Source organism: Berghia stephanieae, chromosome 3 (genome assembly GCF_034508935.2).
Source record: "Berghia stephanieae isolate SIO BIC M18660-M18661 chromosome 3, UCSD_Bste_1.3, whole genome shotgun sequence".
Lineage (NCBI taxonomy): Eukaryota > Metazoa > Mollusca > Gastropoda > Nudibranchia > Aeolidiidae > Berghia > Berghia stephanieae.
Genome location: NC_088362.1, coordinates 78,051,395 through 78,073,057, shown reverse-complemented (window position 1 = coordinate 78,073,057; position 21,663 = coordinate 78,051,395). Strand labels below are relative to the sequence as shown.

Sequence of the window (21,663 nt, the reverse complement as noted above, 5' to 3'; positions counted from 1 at the left end):
CACTATGGGAGATCAGGAACCCCACCCAGAGACACAGCATGTGACCTCCTGTCCACTACGGGAGGTCGAGACCCCACCCAGTGTGTCAAGTTTAGCACAGTATCCGAAAAAGAAGGGTACATTTAAATGGTTATAAATTACATTCCTTTAAATAATACCCAATTTAAAAAAGGATTATATAAAGCAAGGCAATTTGGAAGATAAAGAATTTCTCACAAAGAGTTAAATCCGTCTGACTTCTTCAATCCCATAAAGGGACAACAGACCAGATGATAGAAGACACAATGATGTATCCTCCTCAGCCTAGTGGCTCATATTCCCCCTTTATGAAAGGATGGCTACACTACACGCATTTGCCACATGAGCAATGGGTGTAGATTGGCAAAGAAAAAGTCATAATTTGGTTGAATCAATTCATAATTTTAATAAAAATTTCTGAATAATTGTCAATTTCTTATAATACTATTGTGAACTTGTTTGGATTTCATTATGCTGGAAATTTATAACCATTTCCATAAAATAATCAATCTGCAATTGGCCTTATGTGCTGCTTATGCACCAAGCCGATAAATAATTACATATCTCAAAAAAAAAATTGATAATTTGCTTCAAACTTGAGTTGACACTAGAAATAAAAGTGAATTGAATAAATAATAAAATACAATATGCACCATGTCAGAGAAAAAAATAGTAATAATTATCACTTGTCAAACTACATATCAGCACAAATGTGTAAATGTCAATTTGGTTTAATTTAAGCTCTGTTGGAAATGTTGAATTATTTCTCTGACTGAACCAACTCCAGGTTCAGCCAAGGCATAACTATTCCATAGCATAGACAAAAAAAACACATGGAATGGACGATATGATTCATGATAGGGTCATGGAAGAGTATAAAACCCATTTGCCGAAAGATGTCAATTTTTACCATGTAAGATGGAGAATTTCAGTTCCATCAAATTACAATGAGATTCTAGATCCAATTTTCAGCAATAGGTTTACTTTGACATTGGACCAATGACATAATACTACTATATTGATGCAGTGGGTCGATTACATGAAATAAAATAAAATTTTTCTGTTAACTGTTAACTAAATTTGAAGAGAAAAGTAGATTTTATTCTGGTAGCTGCAATTTTATGAAAATATCATGGCACTTGGCAAAACCAGGCATTTAGCAGACTTTAAAAACAATTAAGGTGTGAAAGAAAATCTTTCTGAATTATTTGCAGATGATAGGGCGCTCCGAGGACTGGGAGTGTGGACATTTTTAAACTTAGATCTGACAGCTGTGACCAGGGCTTTATGAAGAGGCTCTGATGGGAGGCGGCTGGTTGGTTCAGGTCGCAATGGAGTGCCCCCTGGAGATCTAGTATATATATAAAAAAAAGAAACATAACTCTATCATTATAAGCACTGGTTATATTCTATCACAATAATTCAAATATGGGATTTCTCTACCAATTCATTTGTCTAACTCTTCCCACTAAGATAATTAAATTACACATTTTATTTAAATTAGTTAAAAAGGTCTGATCTAATTTTCATTCAAATTATATTCCAAATTCTCACTTGTCTGAGGACAACTCTATTTGAGACAAATTTGACTATTTTGTGTGATGTTATTTTAAGTATTACAACAGAGGTGTCTATGCTTATATGTGTGATTCAATTCTCCAAAGCAGTAGTATGCATGGATGCCAGCATCTGGGGTTTTAAAAACCTGCAAGACTCGAAATTCTTTTTGGAAAAAAAAAACGACTAATTTTACAACAAAGCCAGAGTTATCCTGATGAAAGCTGGCAATCTGGCATCTATGATCATGTAAACATACAAGTGCCTAAGGAGAAAAATGCTCTTAAGAACTTGTATCGGTTATGTTAAATTTTCAAATTTTCAACGATTTTGTTTTAAATTATGCTGCGAGAAATAACGTTGTGACAACTTACCTTACAACCTGTGTAACTTTTAATCGAGATACAGGATTTGAAGACATCAGCTCAGAATGAATACTGGACAAGGATGTCATGGACCTAGTATAGACAAAACATACAATTTTACTACCTGATAAATGCTTTTAAACACACAATTTCATATTTGATTGCATTTGAGAAGAATTCACCTGTTTGTTTTGCAGTCTATTTGTATATGAAAATAGCAAAAATGTATATAATGGAGGGTGTGAAATTGAACACTGTGAACTGCTCGACAAAGAGAGAGAGAAGGGGGGGGGGGGGGGAAGAGAGAGAGAGAAAAAGAGAGAGGTGGGGAGATGTTTGTTTGGGACTTACAGAACATTTAGGTCATTTCAGCGACAGTAAAAAGGAAGAAAATGGGATACTGAAAAGATTCTAGAATTACAATTAAAAAGACATGAGAATAAGTAAGACAAAAGGGAATTGGTTCAATAGGAGGATACAGGTAGATTCCAAGAGCAAAACATCAATGTATTTAGTTTGAGATCACAAAAAAATTAGAGACTCATTCATGCTCTAGCACAGGACCCCAATAAGAGAGAGAGAGAGAGAGAGAGAGAGAGAGAGAGAGAGAGAGAGAGAGAGAGAGAGAGAGAGAGTGAGATAGAGAGAGAGAGAGAGAGAGAGAGAGGGGGGGGGGGGGAGAATGTGTGTGTGTGTGTGTGTGTGTGTGCGTGTGTATGTATGCGGGGACAGACATGAGGTATAGTAAAGACCATCAATGGCCTAGTCTCAATTTTGACATCTGGCGCCAGTTTGTCTAGACTGACGTCATAAAAATGGATCATCAAAATTCATGCATTGAGCAGTGTCAAAACATGACACAAGACATGATAGTGATTTTTTTCATGGATCTACCACTTGACCTGAGCTTATATCAGAGGAAAACACGCTAAATCAGCGGAAAATTTCTGAGAAAATCCCCAAATCCCGCTGAAGATTATTATCACTGATTAATATAATTATGATGGGGAGATGGTAACGAGATTATAAAATTATCATGTTCTCAGCTAAAGTTCTAAGCTGCACTGATTCAAGGCTGTGTAATATCATGACGGTACAAGAACAGAGAGCACATGAAATGGGAGGGGGTGGGGGAAGGGGTAAGAGAGTAATAATATATAGGAGATTCTGACATCCTCAAGACTTGAACCTCCACCCCCCCCCCACACACACACACACAATTCATAAATATCACACAATTACCCTGAATGTCTCTGACTTCTTAGTCTCCTTCCAATTAAATCACCCGGGGTAACATTTGACTGGAAAATACACACACACAAAAAAAAATAGAAATCAGTTTGTATTAATTTGAAAACAAGAGTGAGTAAATGATTTTAAAGCAAGTGAACGTGTCTTGTCTTTTAAAATAATCAAAATCATAAAAATATTATCAAACAAATTGATAGGAGTCTTCAGCCCATCCCGAAACAGGCTAATGATAGTTCTCAGAACTTGATTTTTTCTCTTTGCCATCAACATTTCAAAATATACAAAATCTGACATGACTGACAAAAAGAGGTAGCTAAATAAAAAAGGTTCTCAATCTTTATAAGCTAAAAAAAATTGTAAAAAATTAAAAAATTAGAAATCTAATATTTCTATTGACTTTTCATGAAAACATGTAAGTTTAAATCATAACCAAAAAAAACTACAAGATTAAAAGAAAAGTATTAAGTTTGTAAAAATTATGAAACAGGGCTTGATTAAAATACAAACAAAAAAAATCTTATAAAAATAAATCCGTTTATTAGTAGCAGGGTTTGATACACAGTATCTCCTAAAATGTAATTCATTTTTTTTTAATTTAAAGGAAAAAAAAAGAAAGAAAGAATAAAAACCACCCAAAAACTAAAGCGAGACATTTATTTAGCGAAAAATCCATTAACATACTCAAATCAATTTTTAAACAGCATAATAGCTAGGTACTTTTTAAGCATATTTACAATTATGAAAGGAACTTTGACCAAAAAGGAATAAATACTCACTAATTCTATGTCAGATTTACTTTGATGACAATCAGACTCCTTATATCTACTACGTCGCCCCATAGACATTGAAGACTCCAATGAGGCATTTATATCACTGCTTGAAATGGTGCGAAGACCGTTGTTTGGCGAGGTTTGTATCTGGGAGAGAGAGCCATCTGTCAACTTTTTGACGTTTGGAGTTAAATTATGTAAAATATTTGATGGCATGTGGGAAGGCAAGGGAGGAGGTGGACCAGGAGGAGGAGGTGGAGGAGGAGGAGGAATAACAGCTTTTGACTCGCTCATTCTTTCATTAGCCTGATTGTCATTGTTTTCATTATTTGATGATACCATGTTATCGATTTTAACATATGATCCATTGTGATTGCAGACATCATCAGAAGGTAAAGATATTTCGTCAAATGTACCTTTATCAATTTCATCAATCTTTTTACAGTTGACATTCTGACTTTCTGTATTAGATGTGTCTGTGTGCGATTCATGCTGCCCATCACCACAATCACTGTGACTCATTTTCTCCATTCCATTCGCTGATATGGTGGTTCTTGCATTTTCCCCACCTCTTCTCTTATTAGGTCTTAATTTCTCAATGCGTTTTGAGGCAACCTTAGATGCTTGTCTTTTAGAATGCCTGAGTTCTTCTTCCTTAATATCTGAAGAAAAGAATAATAATAATTTTAAAAATTACAAATACTGTCTGATCCAGTTATTTCTAATTTGAACATTTGCCATCTCTTTTGAGTGGTGCCTGACATTGTCAGAAGATAATCAATCGACTGCAACTATGCAATAATTAAATGGGGAAATTTAAACCTTTCTAACTGTTTTTAAAAACTCAACTATTAAATCATGAATTGTATTTACCTTGGGCATACTGAAAAGTCCGACAGATCCCTGCTTTCAAATTGTCTGTCAATTTCAGACAGTCAGAATCACTGACCAGTTTATCAATATATTCATCTCCTTGAACCAATCCCAGCATCTTACTCTGTGAAACAAAGCCATGTAAACAGGATTATAACTACTGGTAGTTTATATTAATGATCAGTTTGAAAATATGAATGTATCAACCCTTTTAAAATATAAAAAATGTAATATATAAAATAGAGATAACAATGACTGAATGTATGAATAAATGTCCTTTCAACAGACATAAAAGTCTATTAATGTTAAATCCTTTCTCTTGTATAAACTAATGTGAAACACATACTTTCATCTTGATAATATCTTGTTATATGTCGAGTGCTTTTTTAATTGTCCTCAACTGGAATCTGGTCATAATACAATGAACAACCAATTAAGTACAGTGCAACCCCTTAAACAATGTGATAAGAGCTGCCAAAATTATGACGCTATACTATAAATAAACCAAATTTGAGAGATATTTATTTTTTTTAATGTGTTTAGTTTTGTTAAGCTTTTTGTTTGTTTACTTCTATCCCATTGTATTTCCTTTTTATCGTTTATTTGCTTAATTATTTTCAGAAATTCATTTATCTATGACAATACCCAATGTAAATTTCCAGAAGTGGATAAATAAAGTTCGTCTTGTCTTATCTTATGTATCTGATCAATAATTAAAATGTACTAATCGATGTCGCGACAGAGTGCAAGTTATCGCAGTACGACCTTGCCAGTAATTTCTCGAGATGGAGAAGCTGAATATCTGTACTGCATATATACTATAAAAGAAATAGAGAAAGAGAGGAGATAAGAGGTCTCAGTGTCATGACTGACACTCAGTCTCAGTATTAGGACCAAGACCACAGGATTGGCCTGGAAGCTTGTGATTACGTGTAGATAGTCTCGCGTGGGGTGTAGTGGGGTGCTTGTGAGGATTGTTTCTCATAAATCTATCAGTAGAATGCCGAGTAATATTGGGAATTCCCAGTACCGTTGCAGTAATAGCAATCCTGAGCTTTCATTGCTAGTAGTTTCTCGATACCAAGAAAAGCTGGTACTGTCCGGGCCTAATTAAAAATGATGGAAAAATTAAAAGAGACCTTTTATTTAGGTGTTAATGATTGACTGAATAATAAAGGGAGACTAAAACAAAAGTGAGTGTCAATAGTAGAGCTTTAAACAATCTGCAAGTCTAAGACAGAATTTTTATTTTCTTGTACAGAATTCAAACCAAACCTACACTCTATGTCAAACTCAAACCCATCATCATACAAAAACACAAAACAAATTATGCATTTCCAGAAACAAAGCAAAAATACTGACAGCCCATAATTTGAAAGTTTGAAAATACTGACATGCCTGCAATGGTCAGCGATCTGACATCCAAAAAATGCAATGCAATATAAGGAAGTCAATCATAGATTGATGTTTAGAATTAAAAGACTATGACAAGCTCATCACATTGAAATCAATTGGACCACTATTTTTTTTAAAATATCATTTCTCATTTTTTGTCAATTTCTTTCATACTTATTGTCATTCCAAAGATGAGTATGGATTGTACTAAACCTCTACCCCTTGAACTGCCCATGATCATTAATCAAAAAAGCCTTTCACTGATTTCATGCTATGGTCAAAAAATCAACTGAACATGGCCATCCTTTCTTAATTCCCTTTCTTTTCTTATAAAATTTGAACCCGAAATGAAGTTATAGTTTGTTCAAAATAACCTGAATTTTTCTGATGAAAGGGGAACTCAACTTATTGTCTTTTCCTTAAAAAGCATATATTTTTTCATTAGATTCAATTGATACATGAATATAATTGCAAATTACAATACATTTATTAAAAGGTCATTCCTTTCTCTTTCGTCTCAACTTTATGTAACAAATATAGTATCATGGGTGAAAGTTAACAGCTATCAATTTGTCTGAAAGACAGACCAGTGAAGCCAGTTTGCCTGAAAAAAAAAAGCTAATTTAATTTTTTACCATCTGCGACTCGCCAATTTAATGCCAACCTTCCCAAAAGTGAAAAGTGTATTTAATTCTATAATTCTAAAACTAAAAGTGTCTTTTTTTTTTCACAAAAGAACACAAAACAAAACACAGAATTTTCTCTGCATGATTGAAAACTAAAGTTCAAAAATTGAGCGGATGAAAAATACAAAATTTATATGAAAGCTTACACCAAACCCAAATAAAAATAAATTATCTTTGCCATTTAAAAACACTCTTTCACAGCAATCTCTAGTGATTATACAATTATCTGATTTATGGAGATACCAAAATAAGACATTTCTTTAAATTAATTAGTATAAGGCTCTGAAATTGCAATACCTTGCCTATGGCTATTGCTATTCAAAATAACCCAAAGAAGTAATCAAACCTCAACCACGGTACTTGTTGTTGGTTTAGGTTGTAGTAGCGATGATGCTCTAGTGGTGGTGGTGATGATAATGCTGTGGTGGTGGTTGTAGCAGTGGTGACTACTACTACTAATATAACTTCTACTAATACAACTTCTACTACTACTACAACTTCTACTAATACTACTACAACTACTACTACTACTACAACTACTATTACTACTACAACTACTACTACAACCTCTACTACTACTACAACTTCTACTAATACAACTACTACTACTACAACTTCTACTAATACAATAACTACTACTACTACTACTACTACTACTACTACTACTACTATTTTTGGTTCAAATATGGAAAATACACACCTATGTAATATACAAGTTGATTTTAACCTCCAGCGTTCTTACAGCTCCCCACTTACTATTAACAAGAAGTAGAAGCTTAAATGAGATCTGAGACCATTTGAAGTATAAAATAAGCTTATATGCATAATCCAAAGCAAATCTTCAAAAATAGTGTGAAAGATTTTAGTGAAACCAGCGTTTCATAACCAACTGAAAAGACAAATATAGTACAACATCAGATGATGTGTCCCATGTAAAGAGACCAAATGTAAGACAGAAAAGTGGCACATGTGTATTAATTGACATCTTTAAAAGAAAATTAAAAATTACAAGAATTAAATGTTAAAGTTCTGATGGTGCAACAATGATAAAGCTGGCAAAAGTCAAAATTCCGGCAGACGATTATTATAATAACTAAAAAAACGGAATTTCTGGCATATGAAGGCGACCTTTCACCCATGTATGACAAACTAAATTCTTTCACAACAATTTATCCCAATCATGTGTTACTAACCTTCATGAAAGAAAGAACTCCATTATTTTCAACCTCCTCTCGCTTTCGTTTCCTCAAAACTTTAGCATATAGCTCAGGTTGTTGGTCCAAAAGAAAGCATAACTCCTAAATCATTGAGAAAATATAGGAAAAAATCATATGGACATATATCATCACCATCATACATGATTATTATATTTTAAAACATCACACTTCTTTTGAAAACCGGACCTAGACAGATAGATTATAATCTTTAAAGGCCTGTAAATCGTCTTTTCCAAAATTGTCTGAAATTTTATTTTAACCATCAATGACCTCAGCAGAAATACGCCTCAACAGTCATGACGTCACTTCCTTCATAATGATGCATAGTAACTTAGCAACTGGCTCTAAACTATCGGAACAATGGCGGACGTCCTTATGAAATATTTCTCCGATGAGCATAAAAGCATATCCAGAGGAAAAAAAACATGATAAATCCGATCATGTTTTGACTTTTACATATCCTGATCACATGACATATGAAAAGTTCTAGCCAGCATTAAGAATAAAAAGTACCGATTCTCTTTGTTTAGAACCACGATGACCGCTGTGACATCAGACTATTGAATCCAATTGATAATAGCATGACATGTCAAACATCCTGTTAGATGTATCATCTAATATGCTTTTAAAAGAATATTGTTAGTACTCACAAATCAAGTAGCCTGTCTGAGCGTAAAGGGAGGGGATAGTTGTCTTACTTCTGCTTTTTTAGTAATCAAAACATACAGTAAGATTGTTTTTAGATTGAAGTCAACCAAAAATAAAGGCATAATTAAGCAAAATAAGAATTGACTCAGCATTGAGACTCTTACTTTAATTGAAGTATGAGAAGTAGAAAATAAAATCCCCAGTCTTTACTCTTGGTGGGGATGGGGGGAGGGGCTGGATATCTCCTGTCAGAATATTCGGGAACAATGTCGAATATGAAATTAGCTATACATATTCCAAATGGCACAGGTCTGTACCCTTGCTAGCAAATATGAAAATAATTAAAACACTTTGCATTTCTTTTGCTCTTTTAAATGAATGATGTTGGCAAAGACTGGTTTCCCTTTATGTCATTCTTCATGGAGACACGTGAGTCCCTTTGTACCATAATTCAATCCGGCTTTGCAGTATAGACAGTAATAAAACCTAGTACTAGTACCTTTAACTAAACCTAATAGGAAAAACAAAAACCTGAGGACCTTTAACTTTATTACAACTAACCGTAGGAGAATAAAAAAACCCTAGGATCTTGAGCAACCCTTAGGCTATACAATAGAAATAGAAAAAAAAATGCACAAAAAAAAAAACACCAAAGGACGACTGCCTTTCAATATGTACTTCAATGACAATGGCGACGGAGAAACAAATTTTCATATTAAGAAATTTTAAACTTTTACAAATCACTCAAGATTTATTCTTCAGCTTTTAAAATGCTATCTACTAAAAATTTACAGATATCAATAAACGTCTGACAAAAGATCGACGATTAAAATAACAATATAAAGTTAATCTACCATGAGGAATGTTTTGTTTGTTTGTTGCTTTAGGTCTCTTCCAACACAATTGAGGTTATATGAGAGACCGCTGAAACAAAAAAACAAGCGATCTAACAAAAATAGTACAAATGTAAATCAAAATCATAACCTAAAGATATCATAAGCTAAATTATAAATAACCAAGAACAAACAGGCAGAAGATTTACAGAAAAAAAATATCCCCTGTCAAAAATACAATCACAAACCAAAGAAGCAGGATAGGCTAGTAAAGAGAAGAAGAAACGACATCACTATCGGATCGTACACCCATGCGAACATCATAGGTATATGATTCAAGGGTGATGCTCCCATCCAACCACCCGCCATGAGGAATGTAGGGAAGCTCTTCAGTATATGACGTAACTAGAGTATTATATGCTTCTGTATTGTCATCCACAGTTTTACGTTTCCCGTGATTTAAAAAAATTTTAATTTAGACTTTTTGTTTCATATCAGAGCAAATAATTTCTTAAAATTTATTTTTGTCTTATGGCGGAAAACGGACAAGACCTGAAATTATCTACTTTGACAGGCCCATTTTTGTCAATTTCCATCTTTTATCTACAAATAAGTATCATATATCATTTTAAAGCTTAAAATATGAGGATTCAGAATTTGTAAAAGTTATGAGCAGGAGACGATTATGTAACTTTAAAAAGTAGGTCGATCAACGGTGACCCCGGTTTACACGGAAAGGCAAAATGAAAAGAAATTTTAACAATCTGAAGTGACAAATGACTCAAAATACATGTACACAGATCCACTTGTTTTAAATAAATAACAGACAGAATATCTTTTGTATTTTGTATTGAAATTAACTTTATTATACAACAAGGGGGATAATTACATGAGACAAATAACGAAAAAAAATGTTTGTTTTTTTTTGTAATATTTTAAACTAATTTCAACTTTGAAAAAAAAATGGGTCCTTGTTTTCAATTGTATTGACAAGACGGGTGACAACAACCCAGGAATAGATGTCTGGAGGGTCCTTTTTTACCAATCACACACTCTGCTCTGCACATACGCATAATAAATTGTACCAGTACCGCTATTCCTTGGGAGAACTGCACGGTGAAACTCCCTCTCCTCCAGTACCTGGTATAAAAGCAAAATATAAAGACATAGTTGTTGACAAGAGCACTACTTTAAGCATATTTGATTTCCACTGCTTTAAATATATTTGATTACTCTGTTGAGAAAATAAGGCTTATAATTACGCATAAGAAAGGCGTTCTTAAGAACGACTACTCACACTTACAGCTTTTGTTTGCTACATCACAGAGGTTCAAGTGTAAGGATATGAAATAATTTAGCATATGAATCTAATAAAGCGATTTTTTATATATAAATAAGTCTATAATTGCATTACAAATTATTTTCTAGAACATTTTGGCAAGTGTACGGAATTTTTTCCTCTCAACCTGTAATTCAGTACTTAGGTGCTATTACGGATTTTATCCCTATCGGTTAGTAAACTCACAGTTCTGGAGTAAAATCTTTCAAGCCTGTGTATCTTGTATTGTAGCTAATCAAAATTTTCATACTGGATAAAATTCTTTTAGATCAGATGTCCAGATGCCATCGCTGCATCCTCCCGGAAAGCAGAGTGAATGTTGTGGTGACACAAAAAATAGAGAAAGAGAGCGAATCAATATATTTAATATAAATTGTTTACAAAATTCAATTGATTAGCAATTTGTGTTCTTAAACAGCTAGAAATGTTCAGATTTGTACTTACATTGAAATATTCAGCATATGTTACCAAAGTTTACATTTATGAACTGTATATTCATCACCAATGTCAAGTTTACACATTTCAAAATTCCTGGTGCCCATGCAGATGGTGCCCACGCAGGTGACACCAAACTTTATTTTGCTCAAAAAAACTTTTTCTAAAATTTCAAGTCAAAAATCAAAGTTTAAAACCCAAAACCAGAGCAAGATTAATGTCTCCAATCAATTTTCAAACACTTTCTTTCATAATTAATAATAAAATAGGATATTGAAATTTGGTGCACGGACAGAAATTCAAAGACACGAAATCTCCCATACCCGATTATTCACTCTAAAAACAAATAAAAATGTTAATTTTTTATTTTTTGTTAATTTTACAAGTTTTCTAGACCTAATTTTAGTCACATGAACAAATTTGTAGTTTAAAATTTCAAAGATTGCCTGATATATAGAATTAAGTTTCCTTTGTCACATCGGAGACACGAAAATAACGCGATTACATAATATGCAGAAAATAACTTATAAACAAAGATGGAGATAATTTTTTAGATTTTTAAATCATACAAATTGTAGTTAATACATCTAACTTTTGTTAAAAACAAAACATAAAGTTAACTTTAAATGGAAACTGTTGATTCACTTACCTCATTTGATCCATTCTAAAAACGAAAGTAAAACCTTCGTGTCTTCAAAACGCCACTTTTGCTCGGTAAAAAATCCTAAAAAAATATATAGGAGCAAAATTTCGCCACCATTTTGCTACCACAGCTCCAGGAAAAGTTGATCTATCAAAAACAGCAACTATAGTCACCAAATCTCAATTAGATTTTGATATATTATGTTGCCCATGCAGAAAATGCTTTTCCTGTCATTATTGTGTTTTCCGCCTTATATTATGTCCCCTGAAGTAGAGAATAATGGACTGTCTGATTTGAGGAAATTGCCTGAGGATTTACAGGACTGTAAAAGAATATGTACCATTCTTATTATCTCCAACCACCCTTGCATTAAACAATACATAAATCATAAAATGATTATCATAAATTGAAAATATATTATTAATTTGTTATTTGCTATTGCATCTTGAAGTAAATAAACAGTGCCTTGTATTCTTTCGATAAAATAAAACACTTTATGAATACAACACTCAGTGGAACTTACTCCTAAAGCCTTGTCCGTCTCTGTTGCTACATTGTTTGCATATTCTTGATCTGAGACTTGTTGACAGAATGCTTTGCTCATTGAAACTGGTTCTTCAAAGTCATCATAAATTGACAAATCTGCCATTTTGCTTCTCTGAGACTGAGAATATAGAAAGAAAGAAAAAAGATAAATAAATGAATAATTAATTTTATCTTTTAAATCCTAACAAAATGTAATTACATTTTTCATGAGTATTGAATTTCCATTGTTATTGTTCCTCAATGCCCAACAGGTTGGACAGTGATTCCACCATTCACACCACCAGCAAGTCATATGAACCAGAAATTTCTCTTTCATAGAGAGCTATTCCAATCAAATAATCTTTTTTTGTTTCACTAGCATTCTAACACACTCACTGCTAAAGCCCAGTATCAACTCAAAATCTGAATCAAAAGGGAAAGAATCCAAAATGTACGGAAAGAATACAAGACATAGTCACCAAGCTGACACTAACTTTTAATAAATGTTGATCATTGAAAGGGCATTCCTTTCTCGTTCTCATTTGAAAATATCAAATACAGCATTCTATCAGATTCACCACATGCATTAACTTTGTCGTTTAAATTTAAATTTAACCTTACAGCAACGATTCTAAGGATTGCCAAAGGATTTACTCAGTTGAGATACATGCCTAAATAGTGTTGGTCTCCATAGCCAAAATGACCCAAGATTTTTAGCTTCCCAGGGTAAAATCATATTTTCATATATGGAACTGTTTCTTTCTGTTGAAGATGCGAGTCTTTTTCTTCTATTTATTTATTGCTTGATTTTTTTGTTTTTGTTGCTGGTTTTACTTTTTTGATTTTCTTTTAAGCCTTGTAATATTATTATCATGCCCCTTCACCATCCCCAACCCCCAAAATAAGTCAGAAGAGAGATTGTAAGTGAACGGCTGTCCAACACAATGAATTAGTTTAGTTTTCATTTTTCTTTTTCTCTTTTAAAATAATAATCTTCAATTTTTGCTAGGGAGACCACGAAATTGGTCTTCCGACGTATAACAGTATTTTCATTTAATTTCTTTATGTTGTAGAGTTTTGTTCTTTGTTTGTTTGTTTTGGAGGGGTTTATTCTGTTTTTTGGGGGGGTTTTTTTTTGCTCTTTATTTATTGTTTTGTTCTCCTTAACCAAAATGGCTCATTTTGGCATGATAATAATATTAGTATTAAATACTGGTCTAAAAAATACAAAAAAACAAGAGCAGCAACAAAACCAACAAACAAGCAATAAATAAATAGTAAACAAAAAATATAATTGCAACTTCAACATAAAAAGAAACAGGTCCATAACAGAAAATACAGTTGTACGCCAGGAAGCCAAAATCTTGGTCTCCCTAGCCTCTACCAAATATTATACGGACTTGACCTTAAACTAGGCAGTTCAGTGAGCAGCAGCAGTGGGAGTCAAATTCTGACCCCACTCGCCCATAAGAAAGTTGTAACTGGAAATTGACACCTGTCTGGGGATAATGAAAATTCGTTATCCCCAGACACATATTTGCAACTCCGCTCTTTTAAACAATTATCCACATTCCAGATAATGGAATATTTCCGAATGCACATAGAACTAAGGAAAGTTAATAAAATATCTATAAAAACATAAAATTAACCAACATTAAATCAGTTGTTACTACATATACACAATATGCGTCGACTTCGAAGTGGGTGTCATGGCCGAATGGTTTAATCGTCTGCCCTGGAACTTTTACCAGAATCGACGTTGTGGGTTCGAATCCTGGTTACACCACTTTTTATTTCTTTTTTAAATTCCGTCTTCTTTTCACAGAACGTTGCAAGGGATAAATGGCCCATCCATCCTCCCCCCCCCCCCCCCCACACCTTTTTTATTTTTTTAATTTTTATTTTTTATTTTGTGCAAGTCTATTCTTTTCTCCTTTTTGTTTGACCTTTTGTTCCGTTTCTGAGCATGAATCTCTTAAAATTGTTTTTATTTTTATAAAAATATTGTTTGTTTTTTTCTCCTCTGTCTGACCATTTAGTCGCTCTCTGAATATTTCTGTTTGTTTGCTTTTTAATTATTTATCCTTTTTAGTCACTTTTTGAGATCGGAGTGGGGACAAAAATGACAATTTGCTAGAAACTAGAAAGGAACTAAGAGAGAGAGAGAGAGAGAGAGAGAGAGAGAGAGAGAGAGAGAGAGAGAGAGAGAGAGAGAGAAAGAAGAGAGTTTTTAAAAAAAGAGGTGGGGGGAGGATGGATATGACATTTATCCCTTACACCGTTCTGTAAAAAGAAGACGGAATGTAAAAAAAAAAAAAATAGTGGTGGAACCAGGATTTGAAGCCGCAACGTCGATTCTGGTAAAAGTTCCAGGGCAGACGACTAAACCATTCGGCCATGACACCCACTTCGAAGTCGACGTATATTGTGTATATGTAGTTACAACTGATTTAATGTGGTTGATTTTATGTTTTTATAGATATTTTATTAACTTCCCTTAACTCTTTTTTTTAAACTCTCTCTCTCTCTTGGTTCCTTTCTAGTTTCTAGCAAATTGTCATATTCATCCCCACTCCGATCTCAAAAAGTGTCTAAAAAGAATAAATAATTAAAAAGCATACAAACAGAAATATTCAGAGAGCGACCAAATGCTCAGATAGAGGAAAAAAAAAACAAAACAATAATTTAAAAAAAATAAAAACAATTTTTAGAAATTCATGCTCAGAAACGGAACAAAAGGCCAAACAAAAAGGGGAAAAGAATAGACTCTCACAAAAAAAAAAAAAAAAAAAAAAAAAAGTGGCGGAACCAGGATTCGAACCCACAGCGTCGATTCTGGTAAAAGATCAAGGGCAGACGACTAAACCATTCGGCCATGACACCTTCTTCGAAGTCGACGCATATTGTGTATATGTAGTAACAACTGATTTAATGTTGGTTAATTTTATGTTTTTATAGATATTTTATTAACTTTCCTTATTTCTATGTGCATTTGGAAACATTCCATATTCTGGAATGTGGATAATTGTTTAAAGGAGCGGAGTTTCAAATATATGTCTGGGGATAACGAATTTTCATTATCCCCAGACAGGTGTCTGGGGATAATCACAGCGAAATGAATACACGGTTAACCTACAAAAAATCTTTTTAAAAGTTTGTGTGTGCGACCGGCCGATAACTTCAATCTCTTTTCTGACATTTTTTGGTGTGGGATTGGGGCGTGATTATTACCTTAAAAAGAACCAAAATCTAGGGACCAGGGAGACCAAAACTTCCTTTAGAATTTTTGTTAAACTTGTTAAACTAAACTCCCTCCTTAAATTTAAGGCTTAAGTTTAAGTTTAAGCGGCTTAAGGCAAGGTTGTCTTTTAGGGCTTATTAGTCTCTCTATAAAGTTAAAGAATATCATCAAATGATAATGACAATAATATTATTAATGATAATAATAATGCTAATAATTAGACCTCTATCACTCTATCATTAAAATGGTTAATTATAATTATGGAGATAAGAAGAGCGGAGTTTCACTTTCACAAAAGTGTCTGTGTGTAAATCGTCCATAATTATTGCCAGACACTGCCAATAACCGTTCATCGTTATTGCCAGACAGGGGTCTGCCAATAATCGTTTTTCTTTATTGGCAGAGTTGTTTGGCAATAATCACAGTCTTGATGAAAATGAAATGATGATGAAGTTGAAAGCATTGGAAAGTTCAAGTTCAAGTTCAAGACTCAAGACAAAAGTTTTAAAAAGTTGGAAGTTGAAGACAGTTGAGTCAAGACAAGACGCAATCTCTTGGCGAATTGAATAAGACTTACTCTTGACTCCTAAATGAGTCTATCAAATAAATAATGCCGCTTTGACAGGGTTTTACTGCGTTATAAATATCTCCAAAAAAAAAAGAGAAGTAATTTTCTAGCAATCCTTTGACTTTAAACAACCCGCTCTGTTTACGTTTACGTTGATACGTTGAGTTTTCAGATTCGAAACTAATCCTATAATATAACGGATTGTGAAACATATAACTTACAAACACATTTTGATTTTATTAACAAAAAACACTGTTTTAGACATATTTAAACAAGAGACAGACCAATTCCACAAGTTAATAGTTTTGCACATTTATACGAAACAAGTTAACTGATTCAGTTTTGTGTTTACTTTCATGGAGGACCACTGTTTAGGATACCAATGTTGTACCCTCGCTTTCTACGGAAGCGGTGGGTGTTGGCTGTGATATTTTTTTGTTCGTTGCTGTATTTCTTATCTGCGACATTTTACAAGGTAATAAAATACTTATTTCTTATGCTAAACTACGCTTATTTTGAATGGCTTTATTAAACTTCGGGCAATCTGCATTGAAATTGAAGAAACAATTTTCAGTTTCAGTCCTTCAACTTCAAATTCAATAACTTCAACTTCAACAACTTCAACTTCATCAACTGCCATTTGAATTTGTGTCAGTTATTATTTGCAAAGTAGGTATGTGTCCATGAGTCAGTTCAGAATCAATCCCAGTTTCTGTTGTCTAGTGTAGTGTAGATAGTGTGCGAACCACACATACACTGATATAAACCTCTGCAAGTTGCAAGTGCAAGGATTAACACTTACAAGAAGTTACAACTGCATTTTAATTTTAATTAAATAATGACAAAGTTTCGGTTTTATTTTACAAATTTATTTGTCATTATAAATTATTGTCTCACATTGACTTTGATTCTTTTTATCTATTTTCATTCTAGTCATCAGAGTACATTTTGACAGAGTACGAGTCAAAACGAACATTGAGACAACCTTTCCAGTGGCAGCCATCAGATGAATCAAACGAAACTGACACAGTGAAATGTAAAAATTCAAGACAAGGGCCTTCTCTCATAGTGGATAATAAAGGTACTTTGATTTATTTAAAACAGAGCAATCAATTAAAAGAGCTGATTGTAAAGAAAAGATATTTATTAAAGGAGTTTGAGTTACTGTTACTTATACTTATAGTTATATAGTTTATTCTCTAGCTCTCATGTTGTATACTTCAACTCCAATGGGTGTTTTATAATGGAAAGAGAGAATTTCGATTTATATATTTTTCTCAATGCAATCTTAACTTATTCATTTTAAAATATATACAGAAAGGAAAGGAAATTTCAAATATTAGCAATAAATGAATTTTCATTAGTGACTTTCATTCCTCTCCAGGCTATGTGTGTAGGAGGGACCACTTGGGACCTCTTGGTTGCTGTGACACAAAGAGAATAACGACTAGACAATATCACTGTGATACATGTCAACCTAATGGCTGTTGTGGTGTTTATGAATATTGTGTATCTTGCTGTTTACTGCCAAAAAATGTAAGCTTTGTATTTCTATTAATATTCATATCTGTCTATCTTCACATATACATATATATACACTTTTTTGTCTGTTTATCTATCTCACGTATTATCAGCATGAACATTGCATGGCCCATGCCATTTCTGCATTTGTTATTATTTTTTACTACAACCCAACATCAGTGACTTACTCTCTGAATCTGAAGCAATGTAATTGTCAGCAATTTAGCTTTCCTTTTGAACCACTTTGAGAAACATGTGGCTTAATTTCACTTATGTTACCATCTCAGAATGTCAGCCTTTCTTGGAAAGATACAAATGAATCAGCTTTTATTTTAAAAGTCACTGCTTATTTTTTTATATATAAATTATATATATATATATATATATATATATATATATATATATATATATATATATATATATATATATATATATATATATATATATATATATATATATATATATATATGTGTGAGTGTTGGTGGGTACTTGTAGGTACAAAAGTGCTCGATAATGATGGTTAGAGCTAATATAGAATGCAAATTTTCACAGAAACGAGTCGTCTCGGCCACAAAAATGTGAGTGAAAATTTGCATTCTATATATATAGAGAGAGAGAGAGAGAGAGACTGAGAGTTAATTTTATTACATTATATTTGCATTCGATAATGAAAAAAGATTATCAGTTTACATAGAGATGCGTAACAAAATCGCTTCTCTGTTTTATTAAAATCATTTTTCGTTGAAACAAATTTTTTTAGCACTGTATTAAATTTCATAATTTTACTTTAAGAATGGTTTTACAGTCCAAATATCTTCTCATTAGTTATTGATATATGATTTTTAAGTAGCAAAAACTCTTCACTGAGTTTTGTTCAGCATTTTTATTTTTATGCTTTTTAAAATTTAATCTTTTAATTGTTTAAAATTCCTCAATATTGTAGTTAAATGACAAAGGTGCATGGTTGATTTAATCTTTATTTATCTCTGCAGCAACACATGTTAAAAAAGGTTATGAAAGAAAATGTGGAAGCTCCCAATAATTTGTATTTTTTGAGTGAAGTTGACAACATATTTGATCTCTGCCTCGCAAAATGCCGAACTTCATCACAGGTTTGTAGTGATTGACAAAAAAAATAATTATTTTTTAAAATTATGCTCTTCTGCCACTACACCATAAGGTATCATCACTAGGCATACAAGATGTCTGATGTCAACAGGTATCACCCATGTTATCCAAGTGAGCAAATTGGGGGTTTATAATCTTGCCCATGGAAAGAAACGAAAGTGCCTGGTGCAGGGCTCGAACCCAGAACCTTCTGGGTCACAGTACAATGCCTTAGTTACTCAGCCACCTCGTCCCCCAGTGATTGGTCATTATTAATTTGATATGAATCAATAAGAACAACTGAGAATTTTAAATTTTCCATCAAACAGTTTTTCCCATTTTGAGGATATGGTCGTATAAAATAAAGGAGCATTTATGACCAAGCAGTACGTAGTTAACCTAAAATCAAGAAATGAAGGCCCAAATAGTAATATAGCAATTTTGATCAATTTTGTTTAATAATTGCTGATATCATTTATTCTCTCCCTCGGATCTTCAGGGTTTTGTTTTTTTTTATGTTTGATTTGGGAGGGTTGTTTTTTTTCTATCTTACTTATGAGTATGTTTTTTTTTTCTTTGTTACTTATGAGTATGTTTTTTCAGAGTATTTTTTTGTCTTTGTTTTTTTTTTGGGGGGGAGGGGGGGGGGGTGATTTGTTTTTTTTATGAGAGGGGTTTCTCTTCTTTCCGTTTTAAGATCACAATGATTGTGTGTGTGTGTGTATGTATTTTTTAAAAATTGATCTCACTTCCATTCATCCATATTTTCTTCACAATTTGTCTCCCCAGAGTGTGCAGCATGAGAACTCTTATCGTGATTCAAAGATAAAGTTTTGTTATGGAGACAAGACACCTGACATTCAAGCCATTATTGTTTAAAGAGTCTTGAAAATTTTATAATATCATTATTATTAATAGAAATGTTTTAATGACTTGAATACGAATATATGTAATTTGAGCTTATCTGTGATACATATTTTTTGTAAGATTATTATCATTAATGGTATTGTTGTGTCCTGTAATTTCTCATTTCATTTCATTTCTTAGGTTTAATTTATTAAGCATTACATTTACATAAATCTCGTACATTTTGTTCATAAACATTTTCCAAATCATTTGATCATTTCAATCTCAGTCCTAATATCTCATCAATGATTATTGTTTTGTAATTGCTTATTAACCTTATCCAAAAATTTATTTTATTTCAAAAAATTTAACAGTTTTATGTTGTTTTTTTTCTCTGTGAATTATCTGCACTTAATTTGTTATTTGATATTTTATAAAATAAATTACCTTAAGTTAATGGTCTATAAAACTGTACAAGATGTCTAAAAATCCAAATCCAAAATTGGTGGCAAGCACGTCTAAAAGAGTGCCACAATACAAGGGGAAATCTCCAAGTGACAAGACGCCTTTTTCCCAGTCATGGATCAATTCCTGCTTTCAAGAGACTCTGTTACCCAATGCACCATGGCATAAGGTACATTAGCCATTTCATTTCTCTTAATATCAAGTATTCAAAATATATGGGTTTTTTTCATTGTTCAAGCCATTAATAAGGAACCCATAATTTTGCAATATTTTGACATATGAATGAGCTCAATCCATTTTGAAATGTCCATAATCTTGAACCCAATTATATGATTTATAATACAATCCATTGAACCTGGACGATAACGTCGTAAATCCTGATCTCCCATAGTGGGCAGGAGGTACTTACTGTATCTTCTATCCCCCTATATCTGTTTTCCAACTTGCTTTCTGTCTTTGACTGAGATTACTTGGTTTTGTCTTGGCCCTGGCTGGGAGGGAAACAGTCAAATGTATAGTTAGTTTTGGGAGATGATTTTTTTCTTCTTTCAGAATCGTCTCTCTGTTATGTACTGTATTTTTTCTTTTACATATATAATGATTTGTAGACATTTGAGTGTGTTCCTCTTAGTGAGACCTGTGCTTATGTCTGGATGAGACTTTTAGGTGATCTCAAACTAAGAACATGGATAGTATGCTCTTGGAATTTACATCTATTCTCATATTTGAACCCTTCTCCTTTGTCTTACTTTTTCTCTTGTGCTTTCAATTGTAAATCTATAATTTCATTTTCCTCCTTTTTACTGGCGTTGAAATGACCTAATGTGTCGCAAGTGCTATAAAACCCTTAAAAATAATACAAACGTTTAAACTGTGATTAAACGGTACATTGCATGACAAATTGATTATTGATTGAACTTTTTCTTTTTAATAAGTATTTGTCTTCTATTTTTCCTGATTGTTTCTTTCGATAATTTTAAATAGATCTCTTTCTTTTGTTCAGCTTGAAGATGAAGTGTGTCATAATTTGGCTCAGAAAGCAGAAAAGCAGTTCACTCATCCACAAAGAAAAGAAATGATTTTGGATGTCCTTGGAAACCATTTTGTGGACAAGTACCTGTCTCACATTCAACGCAATCCAATTATTTTGGTTAGTGCCTCTGTCAAATGAATGTTTGGTTACTTAGAATTCACAAACCTTGCCATATTGTGGTAGTTGTCCGTTTTCTATTTTTTCAAATTTCGAGAATGTTTTTTATCAGATTTATTTATTATGAAGTAATCTTTGCTTTTCCTTTGCAAATTTTTGGTCACTTACTCCCTTTATGGTAATCATTCCTTTTTATATGACTCTGTCATT

The 21,663-nt window shown here is 32.8% G+C and overlaps 3 protein-coding genes across 5 annotated transcripts in view; 2 read left to right on the top strand and 1 right to left on the bottom strand.

Annotated features, from left to right (window-relative positions):
* Nucleotides 1–399: 399 nt before the first annotated feature.
* Nucleotides 400–16,534, bottom strand: LOC144968510 (uncharacterized). Of its 3 annotated transcripts, XM_078906963.1 has the most exons (9): nt 16,374–16,522; nt 12,280–12,688; nt 9,976–10,141; nt 8,109–9,630; nt 4,835–4,958; nt 3,968–4,623; nt 3,183–3,241; nt 1,950–2,033; nt 400–1,369 (listed from the first exon to the last, which is right to left on the bottom strand). In XM_078906963.1, exons 4-9 carry the CDS (start codon nt 8,112–8,114, stop codon nt 1,195–1,197), a joined length of 1,104 nt encoding a protein of 367 aa, XP_078763089.1. In that variant the 5' UTR covers nt 8,115–9,630; nt 9,976–10,141; nt 12,280–12,688; nt 16,374–16,522; the 3' UTR covers nt 400–1,194. The 3 variants fall into 3 exon arrangements, with proteins under 3 accessions (XP_078763089.1, XP_078763087.1, XP_078763088.1); XM_078906961.1 differs by lacking the exon at nt 9,976–10,141 and having other exon boundaries at nt 8,109–8,213; nt 12,554–12,688; nt 16,374–16,534; XM_078906962.1 differs by lacking the exon at nt 9,976–10,141 and having other exon boundaries at nt 8,109–8,213; nt 12,554–12,694; nt 16,374–16,509.
* A 169-nt stretch (nt 16,535–16,703) lies between these two features.
* Nucleotides 16,704–20,186, top strand: LOC144968516 (SREBP regulating gene protein-like). Its single transcript, XM_078906969.1, has 5 exons — nt 16,704–16,839; nt 17,298–17,445; nt 17,749–17,900; nt 18,878–18,997; nt 19,782–20,186. The coding sequence occupies exons 1-5, from the start codon at nt 16,747–16,749 to the stop codon at nt 19,869–19,871; spliced, it is 603 nt and encodes a 200-aa protein (XP_078763095.1). The 5' UTR covers nt 16,704–16,746; the 3' UTR covers nt 19,872–20,186.
* Nucleotides 20,187–20,316: 130 nt separating this feature from the next.
* Nucleotides 20,317–21,663, top strand: part of LOC144968515 (uncharacterized) — a 30,957-nt gene continuing 29,610 nt past the window's right edge. The window contains exons 1-2 of the mRNA XM_078906968.1: nt 20,317–20,472; nt 21,307–21,453. Coding sequence (XP_078763094.1) covers nt 20,317–20,472; nt 21,307–21,453 — 303 coding nt within the window. The remainder of the gene's footprint in view (nt 20,473–21,306; nt 21,454–21,663) is intronic.

Coding starts and splice junctions, on each gene's coding strand:
- LOC144968510 (XM_078906961.1), bottom strand. CDS start 12,679: ATGGCAGATTTGTCAATTTATGATGACTTTGAAGAACCAGTTTCAATG. Junction 3,242..3,967: donor GTAAATCTGACATAGAATTA/GTGAGTATTTAT, acceptor TGTATTTTCCAG/TCAAATGTTACCCCGGGTGA. Junction 2,034..3,182: donor AGAAGTCAGAGACATTCAGG/GTAATTGTGTGA, acceptor TGTCTATACTAG/GTCCATGACATCCTTGTCCA.
- LOC144968516 (XM_078906969.1), top strand. CDS start 16,747: ATGTTGTACCCTCGCTTTCTACGGAAGCGGTGGGTGTTGGCTGTGATA. Junction 16,840..17,297: donor TATCTGCGACATTTTACAAG/GTAATAAAATAC, acceptor TTTTCATTCTAG/TCATCAGAGTACATTTTGAC. Junction 17,446..17,748: donor TCTCATAGTGGATAATAAAG/GTACTTTGATTT, acceptor ATTCCTCTCCAG/GCTATGTGTGTAGGAGGGAC.